The following is a 14119-nucleotide window of genomic DNA, read 5'->3' as shown; positions in this document are numbered from 1 at the left end:
TGTGTGTCTGTGCGTGCGTGCGTGCGTGCATTGCGTGCGTGCGCATGTTTGTCCGTGACTTTCTTTTCATTCCTGAGTTACCTTTTCATCTCTGGTCCAGAACACCGGGGGAGATGTCCTCGCTCGTCTCTCTCTCTCTCTCCTGGCTGTGACATACTGGCGTCGCCGCGACCGACGGCCACCTGCCAGCCAATTAGCCGTGCGGCCAGTATAGCAGCTGCAGTAGCCTAGCCGGAGCAGGTGCGACGTCTGTGTGTGCCCCAACATCGCTATATACCGCCTGCTGACGCTAACGACGCGGCTCCCAGGGACCAGCCGGACAGCCAGGGGAGGAGGAGGCAGGTCAAACGAGAGAATATCTGCAACACACAGGGGGGGGGGGGTATAGTTTATTATTGGGTCAAATCAAGCATCCACTGTTTGTTTGTTTTCGCTTAAAATAAATACCTTACCCCGCAGCGCTGGGACCTGAATCTGTCCAAAGTATACTTTATACTTATTTATATATAATCCAGAGTCTTAATTATTTGTATATACTTAGGGCTTCTGCTGCTCATATACGCATGCCAGTGACTGCACAATGACTTCTCACTGCGATGGTGGCGGCGGGCCACTAAAGCTGCACTGTCATTTATGATAGTCACAAAGCCTGCAAAGTAATATGAACTGCATAAGTTTTCACTGAGACAGGGCAATACTGACAGGTGAATATTTGTATGTCTCAACAAGTGTACAGTAATGCTTTATGGCGTCGTCCACACACACAGTTAATAGTCTTTGTATCGAGTTTGTGCTTGAAATGTACTGTAATTCTCCAAACTGTTAATAAATCAATCAATCAATGAGATACGTGAACGCACCGGCCATGTTTTGAAAGGCAAAAGGCCTTGTGGTGGTATAATTCTCCTTGTTTATCAGTGTATATAGGGGGCACGTGTCGTGTCGGATTGCACTTTAGAGCATGACTGTAAACAATACTATAGCAAATGTGATTTCTCCAGCCCATTAGCCTATATGCTCAACCTCGGACGGCTCCCACGCTTCGGTCCACAGTACACCACCGCACTGCATGCGCTCGGAATAATTAGCTCTGTCTACAGGTGGTGGTGGGGGGGGGGGTGGGGGGGGGGCTGCAATGTGGCGGCTTTGGCAATCAGATCTGAAATTAAACTGCTCCTCTTCCCCCCCCCCCCCCCCCCCTCATAAAACGCCTGGACCTTTTTTCACTTTTATGGACGGGGGGACGGGACAGTAATAGAAGGCTTTATTTACGAGGACAGGCCCCCTGACAGATTTAATATTTTAATTTAGTTTTATGTCCCGAACATGAGGCCGTGCCGTGCCACACTTTTATTGAGCCTATATCGGCCCTGACACCATGATAGTGAGGATGGACTGACTGAGCCACGGGGGGAAACCACCAGGGGGGCCGAAGCAGACATGGGGCGACTTTTTATACCCCACAGAGACACGTCCGACCATTCCTCAAGTGTTCCCATACTAAATGCAGAGTATATCCTCCTCTGCATGCATGACTTTATTCTCCTCCCTCATCCCCTCCTCCATGTTCCCTCCTTTCTCTCACACGCACCCCCCTTCCCCACGCCCTCCCCCCCGCGCCTCCTCCCTTCCTATCTCTCGTTAGCCCCATAACTCCAGTGCAAGAAGATGTGACCATGGAACAGACAGCCGCACGTCTAATAGAGGAGAGATTGATGGTCGAAACGATTCAGGGCTGCTGATGCCCGGGCATGAGATTCATGCAGCCGACACCTCAGAGCTATTGGTTTAGAGATTGATAAATCATGAGACACACAGGCTCCAAACTTTAAAGGTTTTGTCCGTGGCTTCAGCGGTACGGTACCACCACATGCTGCATGATGCCGTTATACTTGAAGAATTTAGGGCCCATGTCCATTAACAGGTGATATATAAGATAGAGATCCTTTTTTCACCCTCTCGCACGTGAGAGAGAGGTGTGTGTACTGTGTGTGGGTGTGTGTGTGTGTGTGTGTGTGTGTGGGGGGGGGGTGGTGGTATAGGTGAACGTGATGATTTAAAAGTAGATTGGTGGTCATTTCTACGAGAAAAGATTGAATAGCTTTTCACAAAGAAAAAAAAGAGAAATACACGCCTACACATCATGAAAAAGTTTGATTACTTTTAATGGAAATCAATAGGCTTTCAGCTCTCTCTCTCTCTCTCTCTCTCTCTCTCTCTGAGAGAATTTCTAATCAAAAGAAATTCATTATTTTAGCGACCAGTGTACCAGTTTTGGGTTCCAGCTCATACAGTATTTCTCTAAAGACAAAAAAATAATTCACCATTTTCTATCGCCTTTTTGAGTGGCGCAACCACTCCAGGGAACAGCTTTGTCCCTATGGGACGTTGTTTAGAGTACAAAATGCTTAGAGTACCAATAGGGGGTGCTGTTGCACCACTCGCTTCAGACCGGTCCGATTTTTGTATAGCAATTAAGGCAATTCGTTGGTGCACACAATTGTGTAGCTGTCTTTCACATGCAGGTTTGGATTTTTACTAGTAAAACTTCCAAACAGAAACTTGCTGGAAAAAATAAATAGTGGGAAATACTCCAAAAAAGCGCCTTATATATCCTGCGGGGAATCATACCCACATGTACTCTCAGAGTGCAGTTCCCATGGGAACTGTCAGCAGATGATTGGCCGTGCACCTTGAACGACTCTTCTCTCCCGCAAACCCGCCAGTCCTCCACCCTCCACCCCTGTAGCACAACGCAGCGATTATCGATCGGTCTGATGGGCCGAACACAGCTCATCCAATCAATGGCTCTCTGAGAGACCCCCCCCCCCCCCCAGGGGATTGTGGGGGATGGATAGAGGATGGACAGCGGGGGAGTGTGCACTGTTCAAGTGGCACAGTGCCACAGTGACTTCTGCACGTCACAAATCACACGCCTAATTGATGGGGCTTTTGGAATTGATTCTTATATAAAGGACCCGGACCCTCTCACACAGCCGGCATATAAAGGCAGTGTGTGTCATTTATAGGTATTAGTGTCATTACCACCCCCCCCCCCCCCCACGGGGACAGAGGCGAGAAGCTGGTCAGGGGGGGGGGGGGTTAGCGGGGCCACAGCACAGTATCACTGCGTGACACACTTTAAAGCACTTTAACTAAAACCCCATTTGTAACGGTTTCATGTTCACACACAGGCGCACGCACACGCACACACACACACGCACACACACACACACACACACACACACACGCACACTCTCCCTCTCTCTCTCTCTCTGCATGGGCAGCTGTAACTATTGGATTTTAAATGCTTGTTGAATACAAAGCACAATGCGTATCGACTGAATGAAAATAAATAAACACTATAGCCTAAGATTCTAAAAGGTCCAGTTAGCAGACCCTAGACTAGATAGAGGCTGTGGTCCAGCTGCTTTAATATACACCCAGTCAGAAGAAAGTCCAATAATTGTTATGCCCTTTTAGAATACATTTATTGTGGTACACACACACACACACAATGTTAGCTGTCTTTTACACAGGTTGGAATTAGCAAAAGTTCCAAACAGAAATAAATAGTGGAGCTACTTGAAAGTCTACACCTCCCTACTGGGTGCAAAAAGCAGGTCAACCAAACATGAGTGCGCATGAGGGAGCGATGAGCCTTACATCATGACGAACCTTTATCCTGCACGCATCAAGCAATTCACGACAGTCTCTAGAGTCTCTATAGACTCTAGAGACTGTCTCTAGAGCAAATAAACCAAAGTACTACAGCTCTGCACAAACTGTACGGTATGCCAAAGCACAAGAAACGACACATTGTACCCGCAGAGGTGTCATGCATGGTGTGTGTGTGTGTGTGTGTGTGTGTGTGTGTGTGTGTGTGTGTGTGTGTGTGTGTGTGTGTGTGTGCAATCACTGCAATGAGACCGTATAGGCAGATTGGCTCAGAGAGAGAGAGAGAGAGAGAGAGAGAGAGAGAGAGAGAGAGAGAGAGAGATGCTTATAGCTCTGGGCCTTTTCTTTTTGTGTGCACAATATGTTATACTGATCAAACTGAAGGCCACCCACCTGGAGCCATTTAAATAATTAACAGGACAATAATGAAACCTATATGAGCAAGAAGATGACCTGTGCCTCCTCCACCCCCTCACCCCGCCCCACCCAAAGCGCCACAGGGGGTGCGGTATAATACAGATGAAGGGGGAAAAGGGGATGAGAGCGGTATATATAGCTGTGAGATAAAAGGGTGCAAGATGAGCACACCGGGGGGTCACGACATTATAGTAACAAACATGGGAGAAAGATGTCTCCTATATATAGCAAAGCTATGTGTGTCTCTCATGCGGCCAGCTCATTTAGTTTGACATTTCTATACAGCCGTACGTACGTCGCCCCGGGGACTGACTATGACAGGATGAGAGGACAGGGTCTCCCTTTACAGGATTGACACCGGGCAGGGTCTTCTGATCCCCAGGTGAATGACAGAGAGAAGAGAGGGAGAGAGGGAGAGATTTTATGGTGCCATTATGAGAATTTATAAGGCGACACCAACGCACGTACGCACGCACGCATGCACGTCTCACACGCACAGACACACACACGCACGCACTGTGGACTCCACTTGCCGAGGATCAGCATATGTGATCTTTATCATGTGAGATGCTGTCAAATCGCAGCTTCATCCTGAAGACCGGCAATGGCTATATGGTGCAGCAAAGCTCAGATGCTTGCTCATGATACTGTCCTCCTCCAAGCAACACTCAATAGGAGTTAAAGGGCAGGCCATTGTGATATTAAGGGTCTCCTTTTAATCCGACACCTCACCTGCAGGCATGACCTGCAAAGACGCTGCAAATATCCGAGCAAGCCTATTATTATGGTCTTCTTCTCTGCAGCCAAATTCTGCAGCCCTATATAGCCTGGAGCAGAAGTGACTTATAAGTCCATGCGTCACAAAGGGTGATGTTGCCATTAACACCCTCCGGATTAGACCTGGCTATAAAGCTCACCCCTGTGTTCCAGTCCCCCCATGCCACTAGAGAGGAAAGCCCAGAAACATGACTGGCACGTCCTGCATGACACCACCACAACAACAACAACAGGAACGCCATCCAAGCAGACTCAAGTCCTGCCATCCCCCAGAACGAGATGCTCTGCTGCTCCGTCCCTGAGGAGGATGTGTGTCTATATAAAACACATGGCTGTCAGTCACTGAGCTGAGTGATGATAGGGCTCTGCCCGTCACCATTACGACATTTAAAGTTGATGATTAATGAACTGATCATTTCGATTTAAACGATTTAATTGTGTTTCCGTCGCTGAAAACTGGAGCGTTTGAATAAAAGTTACAATTCTGTTTGGCTTTGACGCTTCGTAATAAAAGAAAAATGCACAGGGCAGATATACGTATTTGTAGTATGACAAATAACTTGACTATAGAAAGAAATATTTAATATTAATTTTATACTTTCACATTAAGAAAAAATATACGCAGAACTAGATCAGCTATTTCTGCGTTTTTACATTTGAAAATGTCTTTTTCACCATGGAAACTATTTTGACGTTTCTATGCATAAATAATGGCGATAATCTGAAATAAATCATTGCGATCAGACAATCTATAAATACACAAATCCCCATGCCTGGCGTCATCAATATGATGTCATAGTTCTGACATCATAGACTGGCCTCAAAGTATACACGGTATGTTCCTGATGTCATCCACTGTATGACATCGTGCCATATAGACTGGCCTCTAAAGCCAGCCTTCAGACCTGAATATATATATATATTCGCCTAGGTTCGTCCGTGGCCCGCTGCGCCCGTTCGCGCAATTCTCGTCTTTGCATTGACTTTGTATACATGTACATGTACAGTAATCGCACGCCGCTCTAACCATCCAAGTCCGAACGCATCTTAAGAACTATAACAATGGCAATGTACTACTAGATGTGCCATTTGAGAACTCCACACGTCACATGCCATTGGTATGAACAGTGGATTATCAGTAAATTGTCAGTGAGAGATTATTATTCTCATCCTATCTGGAGGAGAGATATCTTCATCTTTCTGTCAGTGTAATTTAGACTCTGACTATAGGACGTTGGGCTATATGACATTATGACATGTCTAGTATGACAATCCCTATATTTGGGCCCCGAGCCGACCTATAGTGCTGACATCAGATAGATGTGGCAGAACCAGATCTAACTGGCTTAGTCATCGTGACAAGCGTAGTCGGAGAGTATATAACACAAGGGGTCGGCTTCAGGGAGAAGGCAGAAGTCGAAGAAATCTTGGTTTTAAGTTCCAACCGACACCACTGCGATGGGTTCTAACCTATATTATGTAATCAGCGATAGAGCTTTGAGCTACTTTATACAGTCAGCATGGCTGAACTCGGCAAGGAGACCATGAAGCAGAGGCTGCAGCAGGTGTTCCAGTGCGCACAGCCGGTCCTCCGGTGGGGCTTCCTCCCCACGGTGCTGTACCTGGGTTTCAAGCGGGGAGCGGACCCGCCGGGCATGCCTGAACTCACACTCCTGGGTTTGATTTGGGGCTGAGGAGGATGTCATGGATGCATTGAACCCCAAAATGCAGAGTCACAGGAAACATAGCCGCTTTTTTAAAGTATTGAATAAAGAATAGTCAAAGCGTACACAGGAGTTGCAGCCAGGCAGGAATCAGGATGTCGATATAAACACAAGGTATAGTCTGAAGTTAACGGGAGCAGGTAATGCCAAGACATCCACGACAACAAACTTATGAACTGACAATGACTGCATGCTTAAAGTGAGTCCAGTTTCATAGGAGCTGGTTGATTGTAGAAGTGTTCACAGGTGGGCTGATGAGGGAGTTGAAGACAGGTGTGAAAATGGGACTGCCGTGTGGTGGAAAGGAATGTGTGAGTGGCCATGGTGAAGTCACAGACTGAGGGAGACGGACTGTGACAGAGGACCACCCGGCCCCCAACTCCCCTTCGCCATGGTCACAGTGATGACGTGACGACCCTCATCCTATAACGACCTACCTATACCTACCGACCCCTGGCAGTCTCCTGGGAAATGGACACACCCACCCACCATGTCTTAATTTGTTCATGTCCCCAAGTGTCGGGGGGTCCAATGTCTGACATCTCTATGAAAACATTATCTTTCTGTTCTTGAATGAGTACTGTATATATGTATGTATTCTATGTCCACACACCGTTTCCATGACTATATGGATGGGTGGGCCGATGTCTGGACTGTATATGGATGGATGGGTGGGCCGATGTCTGTGCAACACCTAAATTATAAAAGAAACATGTCCGTCAATAAATCTTAATGAAAATTACATCCTTTTGATACGTAAAAAAACAAACATTGTCAGTGAGAATGGAGGGCATTTGCAAAGGTGTTGTTATGTAAATGCTATTCAAATTATTCTTCAGTGTGTCGAAAAGGGACACTAGAAACCAATTAGCAAGGCTAAAGAGTGAAAAGAACCTTTGGGAAAATAAGTTTTTTTCCAGAAAAGAATGCAGGAGAAGTACAGGAAAGCCTGAAGTGTTGGAATGGCAAATCTGTCAGTACTCTGACAGCGAGTACAATACAGTAAGTGCAACACATATCCAGAGGGCCACGTGTTCCCAATGGGCATCGTTTCCGGGGGGCATAAAATTGACCTGCATAATTGAATATTCGGGTTGGGATGAAATTTCAAGACTGCTTCTTCAATTAAAAAATATATCAAATTAAGAGCTCATAACGGTTGAATTAGTTGTGAAATCATCTCCACTCAGGCCTGCAATATATACTGTATAGTGTTCTCGGCTGTTAACCGAGCAAACGTGACAAGACAAGGGGGACACCGTAATAGAAGATCTTAAAAGAAATATGCCTTATATTGCAGATAATAATGGGAGCAATATCATCTTTCACGTTGCTTACAGTGACAGCACTCGCGCTTAATACAATTAACCCTCAAGAAGCATGTCATGCACGCCCTATATACTCAGTCTCACACCTCACACACACACACACACACACACACACGTTTCAATCTTCTCCGATGCTTGCACACACTTACTCTAGACTCTCTCATTTGGTTCCTATTGGCACAAACACTCAGAGATGTAATCAATCACACCTCGACACGCACGTATGTGCACACGCTCGCGCACGCACGCACACACACACACACACACACACACACACACACACACACACACACACACACACACACACACACACACACACACACACACACACACACACACACACACACACACACACACACACACACACACACACACACACACACACACACACACACACGCACACACGCACACACACACACACGCACAGCAGAGCTGCTCTCTAAGTTCACTAAACTGACCAATGACATCCATTTTCTTGCCCATCAATCCGTGGGTGTGACTGCTGAACTATGGCCGAGTGCACCACGGGAGATCAAACCATCAACCTCCCTCTCCCCCTCCGTCTACGGTCTACCGTCATAGAAACAGCCCACCCATAGAAACGTGCTGCCTATTTAAACGGTCATAAAAAGAGGAAATTAATCTCTCCCTGGGCTGCCATGGCAGGATATTAATCTAGCAGACTCACTCATCTCCCCGTCACCTCTCTTTTCAACTGATAATCCCTGGCTCATCAACGACCATATGCAAACCACATGGTGGAAGGGAACAGAGTAATTGATTACAACGTGCACCGCCAGCTTTTAGTTTAATCTTTATTAACTGTATATTTCTTTTTGCCTAATTGACGGTCACATTGTTGGGGGGAGTCACGCGATTCATCCGTCAATCTCCTCACATTTCATACACTTTCATCAGAAACATACTGGTACAGTATACCAGTTATTGATGCAACCTTTTGTATTTTGCAAGGAGGAGAATCCAGGAAATTATGTTCAGCCACAAATATATATATATTCTCTGCGGCTTATTTCACAGTTTTAATTTGTGTTGCAATGAAACGAACACCGTGGTCATGAATTTGAATCAGAATGGTTTTGTTTTTAGGAATCTTTGCTCCAACAAGCTTCAAAACCAGGATGTGTGTGTATAAACTTAAACGTATTGTTTGTTTTTCTTTTCCAGATCTACAAGTTCACAACGCGTCGCATACAACGTGAGCAACATAAGACCGTATAGATCATTTCTTTTGGCTGTGCGACGGCGTCATATACAGTACGCTGAAGTACAGAATCAGGATACTGTACATGTTAAGCCACTGGAGACAAACCCCCCCCAACCCCCATGCATGAGCCGATAGTATAAACTTCATATAATTAACGTATGCCTCTAGGGGGTTCATTTAACCCAAGTTTTGTTGTTGTTTTTTTCTTCTCAACTCTCTTCAGCTGAGGCCTCCGGTGAGTGTAGATAAAGTGGTGTGATCCTTATCTACACCAAAGCATTAACCCCCGGGTGCTCACAGGGGGTTTTTTGTGTACAACCGGCTGCAACAAACAGCCTGTTGTTTGTGCTCCCGATTGAGGGAGAGGAATGGGATGATAAAGCTCAAGTTCATTATCTCTTTACTGACATACTGGTCAAGGAGGTCAGGCCTAATCTGTGCCCCGAGGAGCCATGCATTGGCCACCGTGGTCTATAGTTCTACGACCCAGCTCTGTTACGGAGCCTTAATCGGATCCGAGGTTAATGTGCGTTCTTCTCCATGACAAAGGCAAAGGGGAGAGAGAGGTTGGCGTGTGTACGAACCTCAACAAAGAGAGAAAAATAAGCACCCTCCTCGTCCGTCCCCTCTGGAGACCCGAACACTTAGCCCCTACGATACAGACAGAGCCCGTGACTCAGGAGCGGAAAAGAGCACAGCCTGCAAAACAAACATCATTAACCCACAATTAAAACCCTGTTCTCTCCAGTCCCGACATCCTTTATTGTTCTCATATCTCCGTCCAATTACAAACATGCCGGAGTGATTATGCGGCTGCATTAAAAAGTAATGAAGTTATACGAGCGAGGCCATTTCCACGGGGCATGTCTGACAGAAGGTGGAAGAGGAAATCACCCGACGACGACGGAGGGGGCTCTTATCTCCTCATTCCTGTCGCGGGGTTGAAATGTCAACGGTGTGATTCTCGGGATCACTCGGGGGAAACACCCACAGTTTCCCCCGCTGATTCTCCCTCGTGGTGAGCGCCCACAATCAATCACTTCATAGTTCATTTTTGTAGCTTTTTTTTTAACTGGTCAAAGTGATCACGTATAATCGTATCCATGGAGACAAGGTCTTATAAACCAGAGCACGCGGGGCGCACGCAATATGGCGACGTATAGTCATTCTATATTATTACTGTGTGTGTGTGTGTGTGTGTGTGTGTGTGTGTGTGTGTCTGAGGCAAGGAAGGGATGAATTGGTTTAAGAGAGGGTCAGAGATGAGAGCAAGGCAATTTGAGGTTGGAAATGCGAGCGATGTACTTTCTCATTTTGATCACCATATAGGGGCCTTGTATTTTCACATATCACCTCTCCGCCTTACATACACCAACATGCCCATTGTGTTATAAGACTCTGAGCGCAGAGAGAGAGAGAGAGAGAGAGAGAGAGAGAGAGAGAATAGAGGAGCAATCGAACAACTTTTCATCCATGGTGATCTGGAAATGAAATATACAAGGCTTGTGAAAGAGAGGTATACAATCTCTTTAGCGGAGAGAGTGAAAGTCATGGAGTAAGAGTGCAAGAGATTTACATTATTTCACTACATATGTATACTCACACCTGATCGATGATAATCTGTCACTATGCATATTTGTAAATGTTTAATTCATTAATTCATGTCTTAATTATATAACATTTGCCGTATTTCATTTTGGCAATAATGTGCACGTGTCATGCCAATAAAGATGATTTATCCCATTCTGAACGGGAACCCCTGTTGGCGTTTTAAGCATTATGTCATACTTTAGCTATTGAAAAATAGCAGATCTACAAGCTCGTAGCGCGCCACCGAGTGGCGCGCTACGAGCTTGTAGGTCTGCCATTTTTGAAAAGTCGTGAAAATGTGGCGCAAATCTTTGAAAATGTTCAGAGCGAACAATGTTCAGAGCGAACATTTTTTACTAAAATATTGGCTTCTGGGGGGTGGGGGGTCCCTGGAACTACATATTTTGAGATGGGGGTCCGTGTGGCCCAATAGAGATAACTCTTGGGGTCCTTGACATGAAAAAGGTTGAGCACCACTGACATAGAAACATGGGTTTTTCAGAAAAATGTTAGGATTTTGAAGCCTTTTTTTTTTAATCGACCGCAGTCCAAAAAGGGGTAAAATTGAGGTAGAGAGAGAGAGAGAGAGAGACAGAGACAGAGACAGAGACAGAGAGAGAGACAGAGAGAGAGAGAGAGAGAGAGAGAGAGAGAGAGAGAGAGAGAGAGAGAGAGAGGGATAGACTGAGCCAGTGTCTGAGCTGCTCCACACATGAGTGGAGAGCTGACACTATGCTGGTCCTGCTGGCCTTTAGAGCGCTGCTGTGCTGCTGTCAGCAGCACAGCACCAAGCCATGACTCGGATGGAAGGTCTGCAGCTCCGAGGGACGCCTGGCCTAACCCATTCTGACCTGAGATCAGATTCTAAAAAATGTTCTTCTACATCCTGACAGTTTTCATTCTGACCTGAGATCAGATTCTACAAATGTTCTTCTACATCCTGACAGTTTTCATTCTGACCCGAGATCAGATTCTAAAAATGTTCTTCTACGTCCTGACAGTTTCCTGAAAAAGCTGTTTCTATATGTCTGGTTCTTCGATTAAAAAATAAATAGCGGACCTATACAAGCTCGTAGCGCGCCACTCGGTGGAGCGCTATGAGCTTGTAGATCTGCTATTTTTCAATAGCTAAAGCATGACATAATTCTAACACCAAAAGGGGTACTTCCTGCCTAAAATAGGTTAAAACTGAACAAACATGGATGGATGGAGGGAGGGAGATCTGGATGGATGAAAGGATGAATAGATTGGAGGCCCCGGATGAATGGAAGAGATGGATGGAAGAGGTGGATGGGATGGTTGGATGGATGGATGGATCGACGGTAGCACTTAAATTAAATTACCTTTAGATTAATTTAAATGAATTTAATTTTTTATTTAGATTAATTTAAATTACCTTCATTTAAAGTGCTACCGGATTGGACGAACAAAACCAGAATAGTATAAAGGGATAATTGGAAGGACGACAAAAGATGAATGTGACCCTATTATGTTAAATAATACATGTTTCAAGGGGTTCTTTTTTTATTGCCGCATGCTCCCAAAATCACATTAAAGACCCCCGTTGTACAGTGAGATAATTGATTAAATTTCTGGGCTGCAGACTTGTTGTTGGTCATGGTCATACAATGCTCGTGGCACCTCATTAGGCTACATACTGTACACTGCAAAAATCCTGAGTGTCAATTTAACACAGAGAAATCCTTAAAGATAGGGTAAGTGATATTTTTGTGTTCAGTAAATACCTTTTTATAGTGTTATGTTCCAATATCTCTTGCTTCAAAGTATCTGACAGTATGCCTCCATGCAGTATTTAATAGCTATAGCGGGTCACAGAGTGGACCATCGATGGTGTGACCAGGGTCATTCCTATGTCAATTCACGCTGTTGACACACTGCAGCTTTTGTATAAGCTTTTGTAAGCCTTTGTCTGTCCGTCTCTGGCTTATGTTCACACTGCAGGCAACCCAAATGAGATTTGTGGCCTTTCTAGATTGGAATGAATTTAGTCTGAAGAGCACAAATCAAATCAAATCAAATCGGAATCACATTCCTTGTTATAGCCTATAGTTGTTCGGACTGCACAAAACCAATCCGAACCAATCAGCATGAAATCCGATTTGGGCTGCCAGTCTGAACAAAGGTCTCTAGTGTCTATGCATTTTTTTTTACACTCTCAGAGAAACATTAACACTCAAGACCTTTACGCCGTGCAGTTGAAGTCTGCGAGTGACAATAACAGCAGCACGGAGGATTAGTGGAACTGGAACGATTGCACAGGTAAACTCTGAACAACAATGGACTCTTTGATAAGCATCGAGGGAGCCGTCTGCACTCCTCTTGGGCTTTGATCAAGAGGCTGCATGCTGGGCAGCGCCGGCATGATTCAGGGCGCTGGGGAACTAACGACGGACCTCAGTAAAGCACAGCATGATGAGCTCCAGCTGGGTGATGGAGAAGTAACTATTAAGTGCATTTACTCAAGTGCAGTACTTATACTTAAGTACTAGAAGTGCACTCTCTCGTGGCAGGAGCAGTTCTAAATCCTTTAGGCCCGTTATTGACCTTATACCAACCTTGAAACGTATACCTTAGATACGTCACCAAGAATGGTGGGCGCTTATTGGCCGTTGATGGTGACGTCAACGTAAAAAGGACACCGACATACATACATGGATATACATACATACCCAGCCGATCGCAGTACTTGTGCGCTCTGCTTGCGTGCAAGAAGTGTGCGAGTGTCTCGGTTTTTCTACATCGGAGAAGAACATCATTGTACATTTTACTCCACTACAATTATTTGAAAACTTTAGCCGCTCCATTTTATACTTAATCTATTCTAAAACAGTGTGCAGATGGGTTACTTTCAAAAGATATTGAAAAAAAAAAAAAAAAAACTATGACTACTTACTGAAATAAAAAGTATGTTTTTCACACTTTTAGAACATATCCGTTCAAAAATCCCTAAAAAGGGCCAATCTTCAAATCCAGACCCAAAACACATGTACCCTTGATTCAGCCTATATAAACCGGTCCTTGAATCGTTTCATAGATGCCCCGTGTGTACTCACATATGCACTGTTTGTCACCCTCGAGCTGTAGCCTATAGTTCATGCAGAACCCAGGAACTCAGAAAACCCCTACATTTCCACTTTTCCAGGCCCATCTCTATACCGCAGAATAAAGTTTGGCTGTACTAAAATACCCGCATTAGAATGAAGACAACTGGCTCCATTCGACAGTAACAGTAACTGTATTTTAGCGTGGGAGGGGTGGTGAAAATTGGAGAACAGGGGGCATCTATACAGTATGAAACAATTCAAGGACAACATGTATGATATTGGGACAGGATTATAGGCTGATTCATGGGTGCATGT

The 14119-nt window shown here is 45.2% G+C and overlaps 2 protein-coding genes across 2 annotated transcripts in view; one reads left to right on the top strand and one right to left on the bottom strand.

Moving 5' to 3' along the window:
- The window catches only part of LOC308324367 (kinesin-like protein KIFC3), a gene marked incomplete at its 3' end in the record, with an annotated part of 35575 nt that extends 35394 nt beyond the window's left edge, over nt 1-181 (bottom strand). The window contains exon 1 of the mRNA XM_080776411.1: nt 82-181. The remainder of the gene's footprint in view (nt 1-81) is intronic.
- Nucleotides 182-6392: 6211 nt separating this feature from the next.
- Nucleotides 6393-6566, top strand: LOC308323983 (mitochondrial import receptor subunit TOM7 homolog; the record flags this gene model as incomplete). Its single annotated transcript, XM_080775877.1, has 1 exon — nt 6393-6566. The coding sequence occupies one exon, from the start codon at nt 6393-6395 to the stop codon at nt 6564-6566; it is 174 nt and encodes a 57-aa protein (XP_080632003.1).
- Nucleotides 6567-14119: the final 7553 nt, after the last annotated feature.

Source organism: Protomyctophum bolini, assembly GCF_963924005.1.
Source record: "Protomyctophum bolini genome assembly, chromosome: 11".
Lineage (NCBI taxonomy): Eukaryota > Metazoa > Chordata > Actinopteri > Myctophiformes > Myctophidae > Protomyctophum > Protomyctophum bolini.
Note: the sequence above shows the minus strand (reverse complement) of the source record. Positions and strands in the feature narration are given on the sequence as shown.